The 17,485-nt window shown below is 43.5% G+C and overlaps 1 protein-coding gene across 1 annotated transcript; it reads left to right on the top strand.

Moving 5' to 3' along the window:
• Positions 1–361: 361 nt before the first annotated feature.
• SPRYD7 (SPRY domain containing 7) lies at positions 362–17,041 on the top strand. The gene is made up of 5 exons (XM_040426031.1): positions 362–515; positions 3,481–3,597; positions 6,542–6,708; positions 12,493–12,595; positions 15,027–17,041. The coding sequence occupies exons 1-5, from the start codon at positions 413–415 to the stop codon at positions 15,122–15,124; spliced, it is 588 nt and encodes a 195-aa protein (XP_040281965.1). The 5' UTR covers positions 362–412; the 3' UTR covers positions 15,125–17,041.
• Positions 17,042–17,485: the final 444 nt, after the last annotated feature.

Genomic DNA, 17,485 nt, shown 5'->3' with positions numbered 1-17,485 from the left:
GGTCAGCATCCGAGCCGCCAAAACGGCGGCTCAGATGCGGACTAAAACAACAGCCGTGTGCATGAGGCCTAACCTAAATGTACACCCCTGATGCCTAAGCACAACAGGACTTATACAGTGGAGCAGATTTATGAAAACCATCTCAAACAAAAAATGTCCTTGTTGCCTATAGCAACCAATCACAGGGCAGCTTACATTTTTCAAGAACATACTAAGAAATGAATGTTGCGCTTTGATTGGTTGCTATGGGCAAAATCCTGTTTCTCTTTTATCCAGTGCCAGGACGTGCTGCTCCGGTCCACCAGGTGTCGCTGTGGCTTCTCCCGCCCTCATAGAGAGCCGTTCTGTACGTATGTAGAAGTCGCCTATCTCCTGGCCGCCAGTTCGCTGGCTGCTCTCCTCTGTGCTCGCTATGTCGTTTCTGTGCTGCTGCTTCAGGTGCTGCGGGGATGACGGCTCTGGACACATTCCGCTGAAGGAGATGCCGGCCGTACAGCTGGATACTCAGCACATGGGTGAGTGGCGTCCGTCCTATAATACACGTCAGTAATGTCTGGAGCGGCAGCGCCTCCTCCATATCCTCCAGTATCAGGTTCCCCAGCACTTCCTGTATCATCAGCCTGCACTGCCCCTTCTGTGCCAGGTCCTGGCTGGTGTCTGTTTTATGTACTCATACACATTACAGAAAAGCTGCTTGGTGCGTTTCCCCCCTCCCCCCATGCATCTGCTTCAGACCCCTGCATAGGAACCATGTAATATTGACCAGAAACGATGATTCTTATATTGGTATGGTGTCTACCAGCATTTTACACAAGCTGATGATGGCTGCCCAAGTGTTCATAAAAAGCTCATTGCCATTGGTAACCCTGAGTAAACGGGATCCGCAGCCGAAATAATGTAATGATTATGGGGGTGATGAATTATTATTCAGATTGTTTCGTCCCCATAAAGGCGTTTACGTGGGCTGATGCACATAGCAATGATCGGGAGGGAACATTGCAGGGATAATTCCTTCTGCCTAGGGAAGAATGATCTTTAACTGTGGTTGTTCATCCCTGTACGCACTCATTGCTTGTTGGCAGCACATCTTTGTTTATATCGGATGATGTGCTGTTGGCAAATTACAATTTTAGGGCCCACATGAAAGATGTGGCCCCCAGCATACAAGTGTTTGCTTGTTCATCGGGTGCCAGGTCCTAACATCAACACTCTAATTATTAGGACATCATAAATGAATGACAAACGAGTGAATTCTAGCTGATTGTACAATTCCTGCACATAGTTATACTGGCTACTGACTGAACATTTGCTCAAACTAATACTTTTTTACATTCTGTTTGCCCCATTTGAAAGGCTTCTTCAGCAGATTTGTACCTATGACACTGGCTGACCTGTTGGCAGCTGAAAGCATCTGTGCTGGACCCGTGTTCGTATGTGTGCCTGCACTGCTGAGAAAAATTAAGTTTTAATGTATGCAAATGAGCCTCTAGGCGCAACATAATTTTTCTCAGTAATGCGGCCACATATGAACATAAGACTAACACAGATGCCTCCAGCTGCCAAGCGCACATGTAACAGGTCAGTCAGTTTCATAGGTAGAAAAGATAACCTTTTAAAGGGGTTGTCTGGGTTCAGAGCTGAACCCGGACATCCCTCCATTTTCACCCAAGCAGCCCCCCTGACTTGAGCATCGGAGCAGTTCAGGCTCCCTTGCCCTGCACTAGATCGCGCAGGGCAAGGGCTCTTTTGTTTACAATAACAGTGTGTGTGTGTGTTCGGTGACGTCACCGGCTCTGATGGGCATGCTTTAGCTCTGCCCTAGCCTTTTTACTGGCTAGGGCAGCGCTAAAGCCCGCCCATCAGTGCCGGTGACGTCACTGGGCTTCCTGGCAGCCCCATGGAGACCCCGGTTCGTCACCAGAACTATTGAAAATGCCTTTGCCCTGTGCGATTTAGGGCAGGGCAAAGGAGAGAACCGGAACATGAACTGCTCCGATGCTCAAGTCAGGGGGGGGCTGCCGGGGTGAAAATGGAGGAATGTACGGGTTCAGCTCTGAACCCGAACAACCCCTTTAAGGTGCTGTATATTTAAAATCAGTCCAGGACAGTGTGGTCTCCAAAGAAAAAACACACACTGACCTGCTCAACGCCTCTTACAATCTGCTGCTCTTTCTGGTATTGGCTCTTCCTCCTCTCATAAATGGATCCAAGAAATACTAAGTTATGTTTTATAATACGCCATTCAATGGAGAATGCTGTGAATTTTCTTTTGGGGGCCTGCAGAGGGCCACATGCAATTTCACTTTTAAGTGTAGAAGGAAAAGTCATGGAATTATGGAAATCACAGAATCAAGACATGTTAATGATATAGAATTATTAAAAAAGAAACAAAATCTGGCCTGGTGTTATTCAGTGAAAAAATGGCTCCTGGAACGCTTTGGAGAAATGGCCGTACCACTGGTTCCATGACCAAATCCATGTAATGCTGAGCTGTTACTGTACCGGGAATGAAGGGTCTTGCTGCCATACATTATGCCACCCCACACCATAATCCTGGGAGTAGGACCAGTGTGAGGTTCTCTTGTGAAGGCCTCTTCATGGTGTTGCTCATCTTGTCTCCAAACCAATCCCCAGCTATCATTGCAAAGAAGACAAAAGTGGGACTCATCGCTGAAGAGGACAGTCCTCCATTCCAGTCTCCACGGCCATCTTGAAGTGCACCCAGATAGCTTTTGAAACTGGTGGTGTGAGCTCAAAGGAACACCTGTAGCTGGATGTCTGGCCCGTAGCCCAATGTTCTGAAGTTTTGTGTAGACAGTGTTTGCTGCGCTAGGCTTGGGATGTGACCTCACAGAATGGATGACTACGCGCCATTCTTCTCATTAGACTATCTGTCCATGCAGAGGTTCTCCTCTATGTACCTCTTGCCGTCATTCCAGTTTGTCGTTGAACAATGCTGATATCTCGGCCTAGGTACGTAGCGATCTGCTGGAGTGATAAAACAAGGTCTGTCAGTTCAAGGATTTTGTCTTAGTTTGTGGCAATAACTGGCATGTCGACAAACGGGAGGCATCTCAGTCATACCACACGACTTGATCCGATTTTTGAGGTTTCATGTGTCTAAAAGCTTTGCTCTGGCTTTTATGCTCCTCCCACATACTACAGATTGGAGCTAGGTGCTTGAAAAGGTTATCATCCGCAGATCTTAGCAACACCTGCTACTTCCTCAATTTGTACAACCTTATGTCTTGTTCTTCTTGGGGTTGCAATTTTAATCTTGAGGAGTGTAGAAGTCTATGGGGCCTGTATAATGGCTCCATACAGCTTGGTTGTACAGAGCTGTAGTATGAGTTCCTCATGTACCTGCGGCTCCTTTTCTTCCATTTTGCACTGAAAGTATATGCAATGAGGGATCTCGCCATAACTGTGGTTCCGCCTTATCTAGAAGTATTTTTTATTTATTGGTTGTTTTAATTGCAGGAACCGATGTAGTGATTGTTAAGAATGGCAGAAGAATCTGTGGCAGCGGGGCATGTCTCGCTAACGCGCCGCTCCACCAGAACAAGAGCTACTTTGAATTTAAAGTGCAATCTACAGGTAGGTGTGGGCCGTACGCTGCAAGATCATTACTTCATTTTCACTAAACATCGCCTAGGTGCTGTCATCATTTATTATTATTATTGGATATAGGAGCTATCTGTTTTTATACAGGTTAGGCCTCATGCACACGACGTGGGTTTTCTGTCCATGCCCCCGCACTGCGAAAAAGTAGTGCATGCGGTGCGGATCGTGGACCCCATTCAAGTGAATGGGTTGCTGTCCGCAGACGGCAGGAACACTGTCAGTGCCCATGCATTGCGGTTTGCAGTCCTCAGCACGGGCATGGCTGGCACACGGTCATGTGCACGAGGCTTTAAAGAGGTATTCCTATGTTCAGAACCATGGAGATAAAGACTCAGCAACCAGAAACCACACAACCTAACCACATATAGGAGAAAATAGTCACTGACAGAAATGTTTGCCTCAGGAAGCATGAAGGTAATGTGCTCCCCAGCACCTGGCCAAAAGGCACCGAGGGACAGGGGCCCAGGTTGAACTCTTGTACTAGTGCCCATGAGTAGAGATGAGCGAACTTCTGTTTTAAGTTCGGCGTCTAAAGTTCGGCTTCCGGTTAGCGGAGGATCCCGATATGGATTCCGAATTCCGTTGTGGTCCGTGGTAGCGGAATCAATAATGACCATTATTGATTCCGCTACCACAGACCACAACGGAATTCGAAATCCATATCGGGATCCTCCGCTAACCGGACGCCGAACTTAAAACAGAAGTTCGCTCATCTCTACCCATGAGCCTTTACCTACGCCCCTTAACCCTATTAAGCTAGCTGACATTAGCGATGTGCTAATTTCAGCTAAACCTAACTAGCCTATTCCTACTTTTATCTATGCCCCCGTTACGCCAGAAATCTAACTTTTATAATATGCTAATGGCGTTGTTCCTGCTCCTAGAGGCTCCGTTCTCCCACCTTTTGTCGCCTCCCTCCAAGTCCTGATTGACAGGGCCAGGCAGCGCTCGCATCTGTCTGCCAGCCCTCGGGGGCAGGCGCGGTGAGGAAGCTGGCAGCCTGCGAGCGTCCTTCCCTCACCGTGCCTGCTCAGAATACTGACCGGCGCGAGATTTCACCAGGGCTGGCAGAAGGATGCGAATGCTGCCTGGCCATGCCAATCAACACTTGGAAGGCGTGACTTGAGGTGGGAGACAGGAGCCTCTACGTGCAGGAGCAACCCCCCCCCCCCCCTTCCCTGCTCCTAGAGGCTCATTTGCATATTATAAAAGTAAGACATTAGCACATCACAAATGTCGGCCAGTTTAATACAGAAAATTCTAGTGACAGAAACCCTTTAAAGTCTTCATGGTGTGCGCGCAGCTCCGTCTGATACCTTTGTATTGGCTGTAAGGAATGCTTTGTAACCACTTCTTATGATGGGAACGAGAGTAGTGTATGTAACTGTTTGTATCAACTGATTTAAAGTATGTTTTTGTTGAGAGAGTTGTTTAAATTGGTAACAATTATGTCCAAAAATTCTGTTTCAGTCCTACTGTAGTTTGGGGTAAGGGAAATCCCCAGTCAGAATTATTTCAAACATTACAGAATTCTATTTCTGAATGGGCATCTCCACCCCAAGTGATAATGATATCATCAATATATCTTCTGTAATAAATAATCTGTTGTCTTTGGGGTAGGTAGTTTAGGATATATTTATTTTCAAACTCCCCCATAAATTAACTTGTGAAAGCCGGTCGGATACAGCGAAGCGAAATATAGCTATTGTGACTCCTCACAACAGCAGAGGGTGAGCACAACAACAGCACCCTGAGGCGCTGCCCCCCGTTTTTTTTTTGTTTTTTTTACATATATCCTGAGGATAGGTCATCAATGTCACTAAAAAGGGAAACTCCTTTAAAGGGAACCTGTCACCGGGATTTTGGGTATAGAGCTGAGGACATGGGTTGCTAGATGGCCGCTAGCACATCCGCAATACCCAGTCCCCATAGCTCTGTGTGCTTTTATTCTGTAAAAAAAAAAACGATTTGATCCATATGCAAATTAACCTGAGATGAATCAGAGCTTGAAAATATGACTCTTCTCTGGTCACGTAAGATATGACTCTTTTATGTTAATTTGCATAAAAGGTGGGAAGTACAAAAATGCATAATCCTTATTGAATTCGTCTGCAAATGAAATTAAAAGTGTAATTTATATGTTTAGGGTAACACAATGAACATTTAGAAACGCTCAGTGAGGATAACATAGTAGAGGTGACAGGTTCCCTTTAAGGCAGTGTAAGGCCTTGTCCAAGATTTTTATTTTTTTGTCAAACAACCCTTTTAATAATCTTTTACACTGTGTCGGAGGATATGAATTAAATCTTAGGGGTTATCCGAGTTATTATTTTTTAAAAATAGGCAGGGACCCTTTTGGAATAATAAGAACCAAAATGGTTCAGCACCGAAGCTTCTATCCCCACTGGAGCCAAAACATGACCTGATGGCTGCAGCCAAATGATGTCATTCTCACCCCTTTCTCGGTGCCAGCAGTGACATGCAGGTTTATGGCACATGACTGCTGTAGCCAATCAGTGTCCTCAGCCTTAGGGTCCATTCACACATCCGTGTGTGTTTTGTGGACCGCACATTGCCGGCATTAAGATAATATGCTGATTCTTAGCCGCTATTGCGGCTAAGAATATGTTTTTTTTCAGGATCGGAATTGCGGAGCCGGAAGTGCGGCCCCATAGAAATGTATGGGTCCGCAATTCCATTCCGCAAAATGCGGAATGGAATTGCGGATGTGTGAATGGAGTCTTAGACCAAAATCTGTGAAGAAATCTGCAGTAGATCTATGAACAATCTGCAGATTAATGTTACATGTTTTTCTGATGTAATTTCCATGTCTCCATATAGTGGTCATAGTGCAACCATCCATTGAAGTAATGGCTAAAGGCTATATTACCACGTGTCTACCTACTTGCTGTTACAGGTGTGTGGGGCATTGGAGTCGCAACTCAAAAAGCAAATTTAAATCAGATCCCATTAGGTCGAGATTTGCACAGCCTGGTGATAAGGAATGATGGAGCCATTTATTACAACAATGAGGAGAAGAACAGGCTGCCAGCAAATGGCCTTCCACAAGAGGGCGACGTAGTGGTAAGCTTGAATTCTGGATATCATATACTGATGGACTTTATTATTTTTACATTTCCTTGCGTTACTGAGTTGCTATGTTTGCTCTGTATGTTCATAGCTATAGTAAGACATGAACTGTGCTGGATTACGACATACCGTATATAATGGTAATGCATTATAAGGGGTACTTTTTGCAACTTTCTTCATTTTTCCACTACTTCCAGGGTAGTAAAGTAGGCAAAACCCTTGAGTTCTAAATATGGAGCCCACCCATGGGCGCTATAGCTGCCGGGTCTCTACTGTTTTAAATAACAGAGGCCCAGGGCTAATGTCTGCGAACAGCGGCAATGCTTATTGCAGATGTTTAACCCATTAGATGCCATGGTCAAATGTGACCACGGCATCTAAATGTGGAAAAACCAGAAGGGCACGCGTCTTAGTCAGGAAAGGTTCTCTCATGCAGCGATTGGGGGAGTAGTTCCTTCGCTTTAATACGGTATCAGCTGTAGTTTCCTATGGAGGCCTGCAGGTGGCAGTGCTGCATAGGATAACAGAACATAACACTTTTTCATTGCTTCATTTACCAAAAAAAAATTGGAATAAAATGTGAATGATAGTCACAGACACTTCAAAATGTATCTCTAAAAACTACAGATCATGTCTCAAAGAATGAGCCCCCACACAGCTCCATAGATGGCGAGATCACGCTCACTCGACACTCCTACATCGTGATTGTTATTCGTTTTTCTATGTCTCTTACAAGGCTGTGTAGAACACATGCTCTGGATCCATCTATTTAGTCCATGGATGTTTTACCTACTGTCAATTATTGCGCTCACCCGACATTGCTACATCGTTATTACTATTCCTTTATCTTTTAGTCTGTTTTCATGTTGCAATTTTAGCACATTGCGCTTTATGTAAACCACAGTGCGCACCATAGATGCGTTTTTACCAGCATGTATATCTTGTTTCAATTGTTGTTTTTCGGTTATGGTTTTTAAGAGCAATAATTTATTTATTTAATTTTGTTGTTGACTGAGTGAGGGCTTATTTTTTGTGGGACAAGCTGTAGTTTTTATTGGCAAGTGTTTTATACCAAAAAAAAATAATAAAAAATTCAAAAATTTATTTTACATGTAAAAAAAATAATAATAATTTCCCCAATGAAGTCAATTAAAAAATGTGAATAAAATAGACATATTTGGTATTGCTGCGTCCATGATGGCCGACTATAAAAATATCACATGATCTACCCCATCAGGTGAACGCCTTAAAAAAATAAAATAAATAAACATTAGCTAAAAGCTTTTTTTAGTTACCTCACCTCCCAAATAACAATGTTAATCGATCAAAAATTCTTATGTACTCCAAAATAGTAGCAATAAAAACGTCACCTCATCCTGCAAAAAATGAGCCCCCACACAAGACCATGGCCAGAAAATTTTTAAAAAATAGGGCTCTAAGAAAATTGCAACACAAAAATGATTTTGTTTCTAAAAATGTTCTTATTGTGTAATATAGCGTTTCCTTGCTGTATACACGGCGCTCATTCAGTGCTGTTTATACAGCGATCTAGAAGGCAGGGTCAACCCAGTAAGGGTCCCAGTCTTCACCTTGGGATGCCCTGCTGTCACTGACAGCGGGCCCCCCCCGCTCGGTAGCTGCAATCTCTGAAAGGACGTTCCAGAACGTCCATTCAGAGAGAAACCCTACTGCCCAGGACGTTTATAATCAATGGGTGGTCGGGAAGTGGTTAATTAACTCCAATCCCCATGTTCTGAATATGTAGGGCATTGTTTACAGACTGCCCTAGATGCAACAGTCCTGGTGCAGACTCCTGGCACATGCTCTGGTTGTGTTCCCACGTTCTCCTCAGGTCTGTGTGTTAGGTCTCCTGGTGGTGGATGTCCGGGACCCTCACCTATCCTTAGAATGGAGTCTGCAAAGTCCCAGAGGCCGCAGAGCGCATGTGTGCCAACCCTCCATTCATTCTTATGAGTCAGCTCCTTAGTTGTAAATGGAGTGGTGGCTGCGCTTGCGCTGTGCGCCTCCCATTCATTTTAATAAGGCTTCCCAAAATAGCTGAGCGTAGCTATATTCTCACTTAGGAATGAATGGAGGGTAGCCGCCCATGTGCAGGGCTCCATTCTAGGGATAGGTGCGGGTCCCATAGGTAGTACCCACACCTATCAGACATTGGGGGCATATCCTAGTGATATGCCCTCAATGTCTGAAATCGGAATACACCTTTAAGGGAAACTTTATTGTTAGTATAATGCTGTGTGCGCCTGCAAGTCCAGAATGGAGGGTCAGTCGCACACAGCGTGATTCCCTCAATGGACTTGCTCATGTGAAACAGCCCTTATACTACTCCTCTTTCTGTATCATGTGTTTTTCTGTGCAATGCTGACATATATATTGTACTTTTTGTACGCTTACTGTGCATAATTGTTTGCATTGTTTGTATACTGATTTTCTTTGTATGCTTTTTTCTTTTTTTTTTTTCTCGCTAAACTAGTTTAAAAAATATATATAATTAATGTAATTTTTTGTTTTGAAAAGTTGCACATTAACTCCACTAGGGTGTATTGTTTCAACACTGACTTTCTGCTTTTTCCAGCATCCTCCTGCCTAACTCAGTATGGCTGGCAGTACTTTCTCTGTAGACAAACGGCAAATTAGAGAAAAACCATTCAATGGGATGGAAGTCAGGGTACCTTTAAATAAAAACAATCCCTGTCCATATACCCTGTTCAGACATCCAAAATTTTTACATGTACATAAATTTAGACATTCAGGATCCTGCTATAATATACAATTGTCTTTCTTGTATTTACTAAGTGCATCATCTGCATGGAGTTTGTATGTTCTTCCTGTGTGTGTGTGTGTGTGTGTGTGTTTCCTCCTACACCTAAAAAATACGATAGGCAGAGAGTCTTTGTATTTGAATATATGCATTTGCCCAATTTTTACTATTGCTCCAGAGAATCCTAAAAGTTTAAAAACTATGCTGAGTACCAGTTATCAAACTCAAAATCTCTATGAAAGAGGACCTTTCACAGCTCCTGACATGCCTGTTTTAATAGCTTCATGCATTCCTCATGTAATAACAATTCTGGAACATCTATTCTTATGTCTCTGTTGTGCAGTTCCTTTATTATTCCATCTGGAATTTATAAATGAATTGACATTTATAAATGTCAATTCATTTATACCCCATCAGTATTAAAATCATTGGTGACAGTGGCCACAGGGTCCCCTCTTCATTGGTGGCGGTGGCAGCTTGTGATCGGAGCACCAGCAGTGGAATCCTGGGGCTCCGATTGGTTACCATGGCAGCCAGGACGCTACTGAAGCCCTGGCTGCCATGGTAAGCTCCCTGCTTCTGTGTGCATTATGCACAGGGCAGCAGGGACAGTGTAAAGTCCTATTAACCCTATTAGGGTGAATAGGACAAGGGATTAAAAGATCTAGCCCATAAGGGCAATAGTTTATTAAATAAATTTTAAAAAAAAGTAAAAAAAATAAACCACTAAATTATTAAGTATAAATCGCCCCCGTTCCCAATTTTACATATAAAATATATAAACAATAAATAAACATTACATAGCGCCACGTCTAAAGAGTCCAAACTATTGAAATAAAAACTCCTATACGGTTCCCCGCCCCCCAAAAAATAGGATAGGACTGTTCAATTATGGGCCAGACGTTCCATAAAATGCGGAATGCACAGTTTTTTTTTTTGTTTTTTTTTTTCCTTTGGTATCGAGTTTCGCAATACTTTTTTTATGGTATCGAAACTGAATCAAAATTTTGGCATCGAAACAACCCTAGTCGATTCTCATAAAACTTTGTTACAATACTGTATGAAGCGAGCGCTCCGTACAGTATTAGAATGTATTGGCTTCTATGAGCCGAAGTTATTTCTTCGTGAAGTCTTGCGAGACTTCAGGCGATTTCAGAAATTAATTTCTACTGTAAAAAACCTTTTACCGAACTCTGGTTCGGTTCCAAGGTACCACTTGGAACCAAAACAGAGTTTGGTAAAAGTTTTTTAACAGTAGAAATTCATTTCTGAAGTTATTACCTGAAGTCTTGCGAGACTTCAAGAAGTAATAACTTCGGCTCATAGGAGCCAATACATTCTAATACTGTACAGAGCGCTCGCTCCATACAGTATTCTAACAAAGTTTTAGGTGAATCGACTTCGGATGTTTCATCCGAAGTCAATTCGCTCATCCCTAATTTCCTAATGGGGTATCTGAAATGCATTTTCTAAGCAAAAATGTTCCAGTTGTGAGAGATTCTCACTATAATGATACCCCCTGGTGTTTAATTTGTATAGTAGTGTATACGTCCACCTACTAAGGTGGTCATGTGCTCATTTCTATCCTTCAACTGCCACCAGCCATATCTATTGTTAGAAGCTGTGACAGTAAGGGAGAGAGCTACAACAGAAAAGACATACCCCTTGATCTGTCAGCTTGAAGAAAATCTAATAGAACAGTTGGAGCCATGTGAGGTGCTGGGCTGGTTCTAGCTTCAGTAGAAAGAGATTGTCATATACTATAAGGGTCCATTCACACGTCCGTTTTTTCTTTCCTGATCTGTTCCGTTTTTTGCGGAACAGATCAGGACCAGTTCTGTACCCATTCATTTTCAATGGGTCCTGGAAAAAAATCGGACAACACAATGTGTGCTGTCCGTTTCCGTTGTTCCGTTCCCCATGTCCGATTAAATATAAAACTTGTCCTATTCTTTTCCGCAAAAATCGGATCCTGGTACAATACAAAGTCAATGGATCCGCAAAAAACGTAAGACATTCGGATGTCATTACGTGTGTCATCCGTTTTATGCGGATTCCGTTCCTGGAAATGACATTTTGAATTTTTTTTATTTTATTTTTTTTTCAAAGAAATCCAAACAACTTTATTTGCTTATTGAAATTTATACATGTTTCCGTTTTTTGCGGATCCGCAAAAAACGGATGACATATGGAAACATTTTCAGGAACAACGGATCCGCAAAAAAACGGACCGAAAATCGGGATATAGAAAAATACTGACGTGTGAATGTAACCTTAGATGTCTGACTAATCGTGGCATTTAAAGGATAACTGTCATATTTTTCATCAATTTTTTTTTAGCATAGGTTACTGCTGCAGCAGCATTATGCATAAAGCCATCTTTAGTTTCTTCACTTACCACTGTTTTCCACTTAGTTACGGCTGTTTTGAATCCTACATTCTGAGGATCTTCTCAAGATGGCTCCTCTGCCAGTTCTGAGGCCAAAACTGCTTTCCCTCACTTCCCATACACACTTGCTGTAGCCAGCAGCTTCCTGCCAGCCAATCAGGTTGGATTACTCAGAGACACGCCTCCTCACTCTGAAGCCTAATGCAGGCATGCAGTGTGAAGGACCGCCCCTCTGTCTTCCTAGCTGGAGACAGATGAGCCCTAGTAACGGTCTTTTAAGGGAGCATTGAAAGGGACAGGAGACAATAATGAAAGCTGTTATTATCAGGTAATTACAGATCGTTTGGCAATCATTGACAGACTAACTCCGGTATACATGCCTAGCTCTAATAAACTAGCAAATAAATAAAAATATGACAGTTACCCTTTAAGACAGAGTTTTTCCAGGTCCTCTTGGAAAACTAAGGTTACCGTAATAACTGGTCTACCTAATGACAGATCAGATGTGTTCCAATTTTAAGAAAGTTAATGTTTATTTAGAGAATGTAAATTTCTGTATATTTGACTTCCATCATTTTAAACAAAGTGTTCTGCTTTGCTTCTACAGGGGATCACGTACGATCACGTAGAATTAAATGTTTACTTGAATGGAAAGAATATGCATTGTCCTGCATCTGGTATCAGAGGGACCGTCTATCCTGTTGTGTATGGTAAGTCGTGTTCAGTGTCCAGCAGCTGTAAGAAATACAATCAAGTTGGTTGTTTTTTTTTTTCGGGTTGTGGGGAGCATCCGAGGCGACGCTAGGGGCAGTCTCCTATTAGTCCACCACTCCTGTCAGTAAAAAGGCCACTGTCGACAAACTTAACTATAAAAGACCTTGCGCTTTTTTCATATCCCGATTTTTCCTCAGCGGTCAGTGAGATATATCTATATTTGTTCATTTAATACTGCCATTGATCTCGGGCAGTGTGTACAACATTAATAGATGCAAGCTAGTATGCCGGCTTTCTATGGAGGCCTTGAATAGGGAGCGGGAGCTGGGCTCTCACAATAGTGACCATGGCATCTAAGTGGTTTACAGGGAGGCTGCTCCCTCTATCGCCTGTCAGCACCTCATGAATGAGATTGTGGGGTGCCAATGTCTGTACACAGCAGCCTGGGACCTAATGAAGTCCTGCCTGCATTGTTTCCCGTAAGGCTACACCTCTCTGGTGCATCCTGATGTCTGTAGCATAGCACTGACAGTATAATGCAGGGATGCTCAACCTGCGGCCCTCCAGCTGTTGTAAAACTACAACTCCCATCATGCACTGCTGTATGCTGTCCGGGCATGCTGGGAGTTGTAGTTTTGCAACAGCTGGAGGGGCCGCAGGTTGGGCACCCCTGGTATAATGCATTGTTTTTCATACGTAGTACAGTGCATTATAGAAGCAATAAAAAGGTCGCCTGTTGAAGTCCCCTTGTGGGACTAGTAAATGGTAAAAAAAAAGTTTTATGAAACAGAAATTCCAAGTAAGAAAACACACCAATTTTCCATTGAAAAAAAGCTTTTCAGTGGAGGAAAAATTGCAACAATACCCCTACATATTTGGTATCGTCACGCCAATAACCCAGACTACACAAATAACGTAATTTATCCCTTTATGGTAAACTAAAAACAATTCCAGGATTGCTGATTTTTGCTTGAAGGGAACCTGTCACCTCCAACAAACATCCCAAGCCGGCAGCAGTACCTGAGAGTAGCCAGCAGCGTGTTTGTAACAATCATTTTCTTCCTGCAGGCAGATGAAGCAAAAGCTGTAAAAACGTTCTGTAATCCCCTGCCGGCGCGCTTCTCTAGTCAGGCTTGAAGTCATGGAGGCAGCGGCCTCCTAGCCTCAAGTCACGGTAACCACGCCCCCTTCGCTGTGATTGACAGCGCTTATGCACGACAGTTCGGCTGGCTTTGCCAAACTGCCGGCTGTCAGTCACAGCGAAGGGGGCGTGGTTACCTTGACTTGAGGCTAGGAGGCCGCTGCCTCCGTGACTTCAAGCCTGACTAGAGAAGCGCGCCGGCAGGGGATTACAGAACGTTTTTACAGCTTTTGCTTCATCTGCCTGCAGGAAGAAAAAGATTGTTACAAACACGCTGCTGGCTACTCTCAGGTACTGCTGCCGGCTTGGGATGTTTGTTGGAGGTGACAGGTTCCCTTTAATTGCCACCAATTTTTTTTTATAAAAAGCGATCAAAAAGTGTCATGTTTCCCCAAAATAATACCAGTGAAAAGTTCGTCATACTGCAAAAATCAAGCCCTCACACGTTTCTGTGGGGGGAAAAAATGACAATTAGTTCAGGGTCTTGGGATGCGGCAATGCAAAAACATATATTTAAAAAAAAAAGAAAAATAAATTTTTATTGTGCAAAAGTAGTAAAACTATATGTATTTGATATCGCTGTAATCGTACTCAGAATAAAGTTTATATGGGTATGTTGACAGAAAAATAATAGTTTTAGCTCTGAGAATGCAATCATGGGGAAAAAATGCTTGGTCAAAATGCATGCAAAGGTGGAAGGGGTTAAAAATAAAATTCTGTTTGTGTTCCTTCTGGTCTGTACATAATATGAGAACACAATAGAGGATGGCAGGAGGTTAGGGCGGGTTCACACTAGCGTTAGGGATTCCGTTATGGCTTTCCGTTATAACATGGTTATAATGGAAAATAACGGAATCCATAGGACGGATCCGTTCTTCTGCCCATAGACTTGTATTATGACAGAATGCAAAACGGAAGCCTTTAGAAGTCTATGGGAATCAAAACGGATCTGTCTGTTTTCCAAAGTCCTGTCGACAGAACTTTGTTTTCCGTCTTGCATAAAGGGACCCACACGGATCCCTTATGCTTTCCCATAGACTTCTATTAGGACGGAAAGCAAACGGAATGCCTTTTTAAAGGCTTCCGTTTTGCATTCTGTCATAATACAAGTCTATAGGCAGAAGAACGGATCCGTCCTTCCGTCTTATGGATTCCGTTATTTTCCATTATAACCCTGTTATAACGGAAAGCCATAACAGAATCCCTAACGCCAGTGTGAACCCGCCCTTACACAGACATTTATCATGTGATTCCCTGACCGCCAGTGTCCATGCTTTCTCCTCTAGTGGATGACAGTGCGATCCTGGACTGTCAGTTCAGCGAGTTCTACCACACCCCTCCTCCTGGCTTTGAGAAGATCTTATTTGAGCAGCAAATTTTCTAAGGACTGAACCCCTACAGCTTCTCCAAAGCTTTTGTCTCCTGTTCAAAGCTGCACGACGCATACAGAAAATGTGCTTTGTATTTATATCACTTGGTGCAGACCTTTTGGCTCGTGTGTGTGTGTGTGTGTAAGTATTCTCGGACGTCTCGCCCACCTTCAAGGACCACGGCCTGAAAATCCCGACCTGATATTTTTGTGATGTATAAAGAGGTTTGTCACTGTAAATATAATCTGTCTGCCAGTAACTTTAGTGAATCTCTCTCCACTGGTTCAGTATTCAGTAAGATCACTTCTGCCACATCCACGTTGTCCGATACCGGTGCGGTTCTCAGAATGGCCGTGCAGGTTTATTTCACCGTGGCAGATTTAACTGGAGGGAAATGTGGCTGACTTTGCTGCTTCTCTTTTGGTCCCAGAGTGCCTTATGACTTTGTGCTCGTGTCTGACCCAGCTTTGTGTCATTCATATTACACGGGAATTGCTCAGATGAATTTCGCGCACAGTTGGCCAGTTAGTGATTTGTCTGCCATGTTCAGCTCTGATCTTCTTACCACATGAGGCACACTGGGATTCATCCGACTCTCAGATTTTATTTCTACTGGTTTATTTTGATGGTAACACTAATGCAAGCCTGCGTTCCTGTAGCACTAACAGAGGGATGACTTGGATGGCGTATTGTGATAAATGGTTAAAGGGGCTGTCCGACCCCAAGCTAAAATGAATTAAACAGGTTGCTCACCTGCAGAGACCTTTCAGGCAGACCCCCCATCTCCTTCACTCCCCCATCTCCAGTCTCCCCGTGTCAACATCTGGTTTCACATGACTGTCTGCAATGGTGACTTGTCCCCCTGCATCATGTCACTGGGACACGTGACTCCATGAGGGACATGTCACAACTGCAGCCAGTCATTAGCTGCAGCAGCCACACGACCCTGTGGAACTGGATGTTGGCACATGGAGAGTGGTGACGGGGGAGTAAAGCAACTGGAACCCAGCAGCAGAAGCAGGGATGTATGATTCCCTCTGCAGGTCCAGCCACGGTGGGGGGGAAGGTCTGTCTGAAAGGCCCCCAGGGGTTTGAATGTATTTAACATAAAAAAAAGACTACTGACCAGTTCACAGGTGCTCTGTTCCACCCATCCCTGCTGCTTCTGGACCCGCGGACAGGACCTCAAAAGTGTGTCATCCTGTCGGCCATCACATGCATTACTGCCGCCATTCTCTGGCCTCAGTGGTGACATGTTCCCAAGCGGCACATGACAGTTGGTAATACCCCTTTTAAGTTTTATTTTCAGCCCTCTGAATTGGTTCAGGCTGACAATGTGGCCCCCATCCAAAAAAGGTTGTGCACCACTGGTCTACAGAGTTTTCCGGAGGCTGATGATGTTTTTGTCTTGCTAAATCCAAGCGTCCACAATATACAAAGTCAGCAGCGGACAGAGGCTGCCAGCTCCCGATGTACCAGACATATTGCCTGCAGAGACTGCTGTACAGGTTCTGTTCACATAGCTATGCAGTTTCCCTGAGGCTTAAAGAGGATGTACAACTTTACAAATTTTTTATTTTTTTTTTAAATACCCCCTTCCCCACCCTGCAAGATTTTTGTGGGAAGCTTATTTACCTGCTCCTCAATGCTCTGTTCCGGCTCTATGGATCCACTGATGCCTTCACTGCACATTGGTCATAGACAGGGACATGTGCACTGAGGAAGCCAAGTACTGGCTGCAGCAGTGATGTGCCACTTGGGGCACATATCACTGGTGAGGCCTCTTATTGGCTGCAGCACCGCACGTGTCCCTGTCCATGCCAGCAGTTTACATGCGGGGATAGAAGCCTAGTGAAGACAGCGGTAGACCCACAAAGCAGGTAAGTATGTTTCCCTTGACAAGTCCCGCTGGGTGGGAGGGGGTATTTAAATTTTTTATATATATATATATATATATATATATATATATATATATATATATATATATATATATAATGTTGGACAATCCCTTTAACACAGGAAACAAATCGCACAAATCCCTGGAGAATAACTGGAAAAAGTTTATTGGAGATACATTTCATCTTATTCTATAAGTAGGACCAGAAGAAGAAACATTTTACCCATATTTGTAGCTACACAGATGATGTGCACATCCCTTATAATGTACTTTATTACATTTTTGTGTGTGTAAACTTTATAGTAGGGTTGTGGTTATTTTGTTCACCACAGCTAGTGGATGCTGTGCAATGGTGCCCTGACGGGTACATACATAAAAACTGGTTAAAACAAAAAGTAGACACCTTGCTTAAAACAACCAATCAGATTACAGCTCTCGTTTTCAGATATACACAGGGCACCCGCACCACTTTTACTTT

Source organism: Bufo bufo, chromosome 3 (assembly GCF_905171765.1).
Source record: "Bufo bufo chromosome 3, aBufBuf1.1, whole genome shotgun sequence".
NCBI classification, from domain to species: Eukaryota; Metazoa; Chordata; class Amphibia; order Anura; family Bufonidae; genus Bufo; species Bufo bufo.
This window is presented reverse-complemented; position numbering and strand designations above follow the sequence as displayed.

Bases quoted from the DNA above. Each gene is read 5' to 3' on its own strand.
- SPRYD7 (XM_040426031.1), top strand. From the start codon at position 413: ATGTCGTTTCTGTGCTGCTGCTTCAGGTGCTGCGGGGATGACGGCTCT. The intron at 6,709-12,492 runs GTAAGCTTGAAT...TTGCTTCTACAG, and splicing joins CACAAGAGGGCGACGTAGTG to GGGATCACGTACGATCACGT. The intron at 12,596-15,026 runs GTAAGTCGTGTT...TTTCTCCTCTAG, and splicing joins CGTCTATCCTGTTGTGTATG to TGGATGACAGTGCGATCCTG.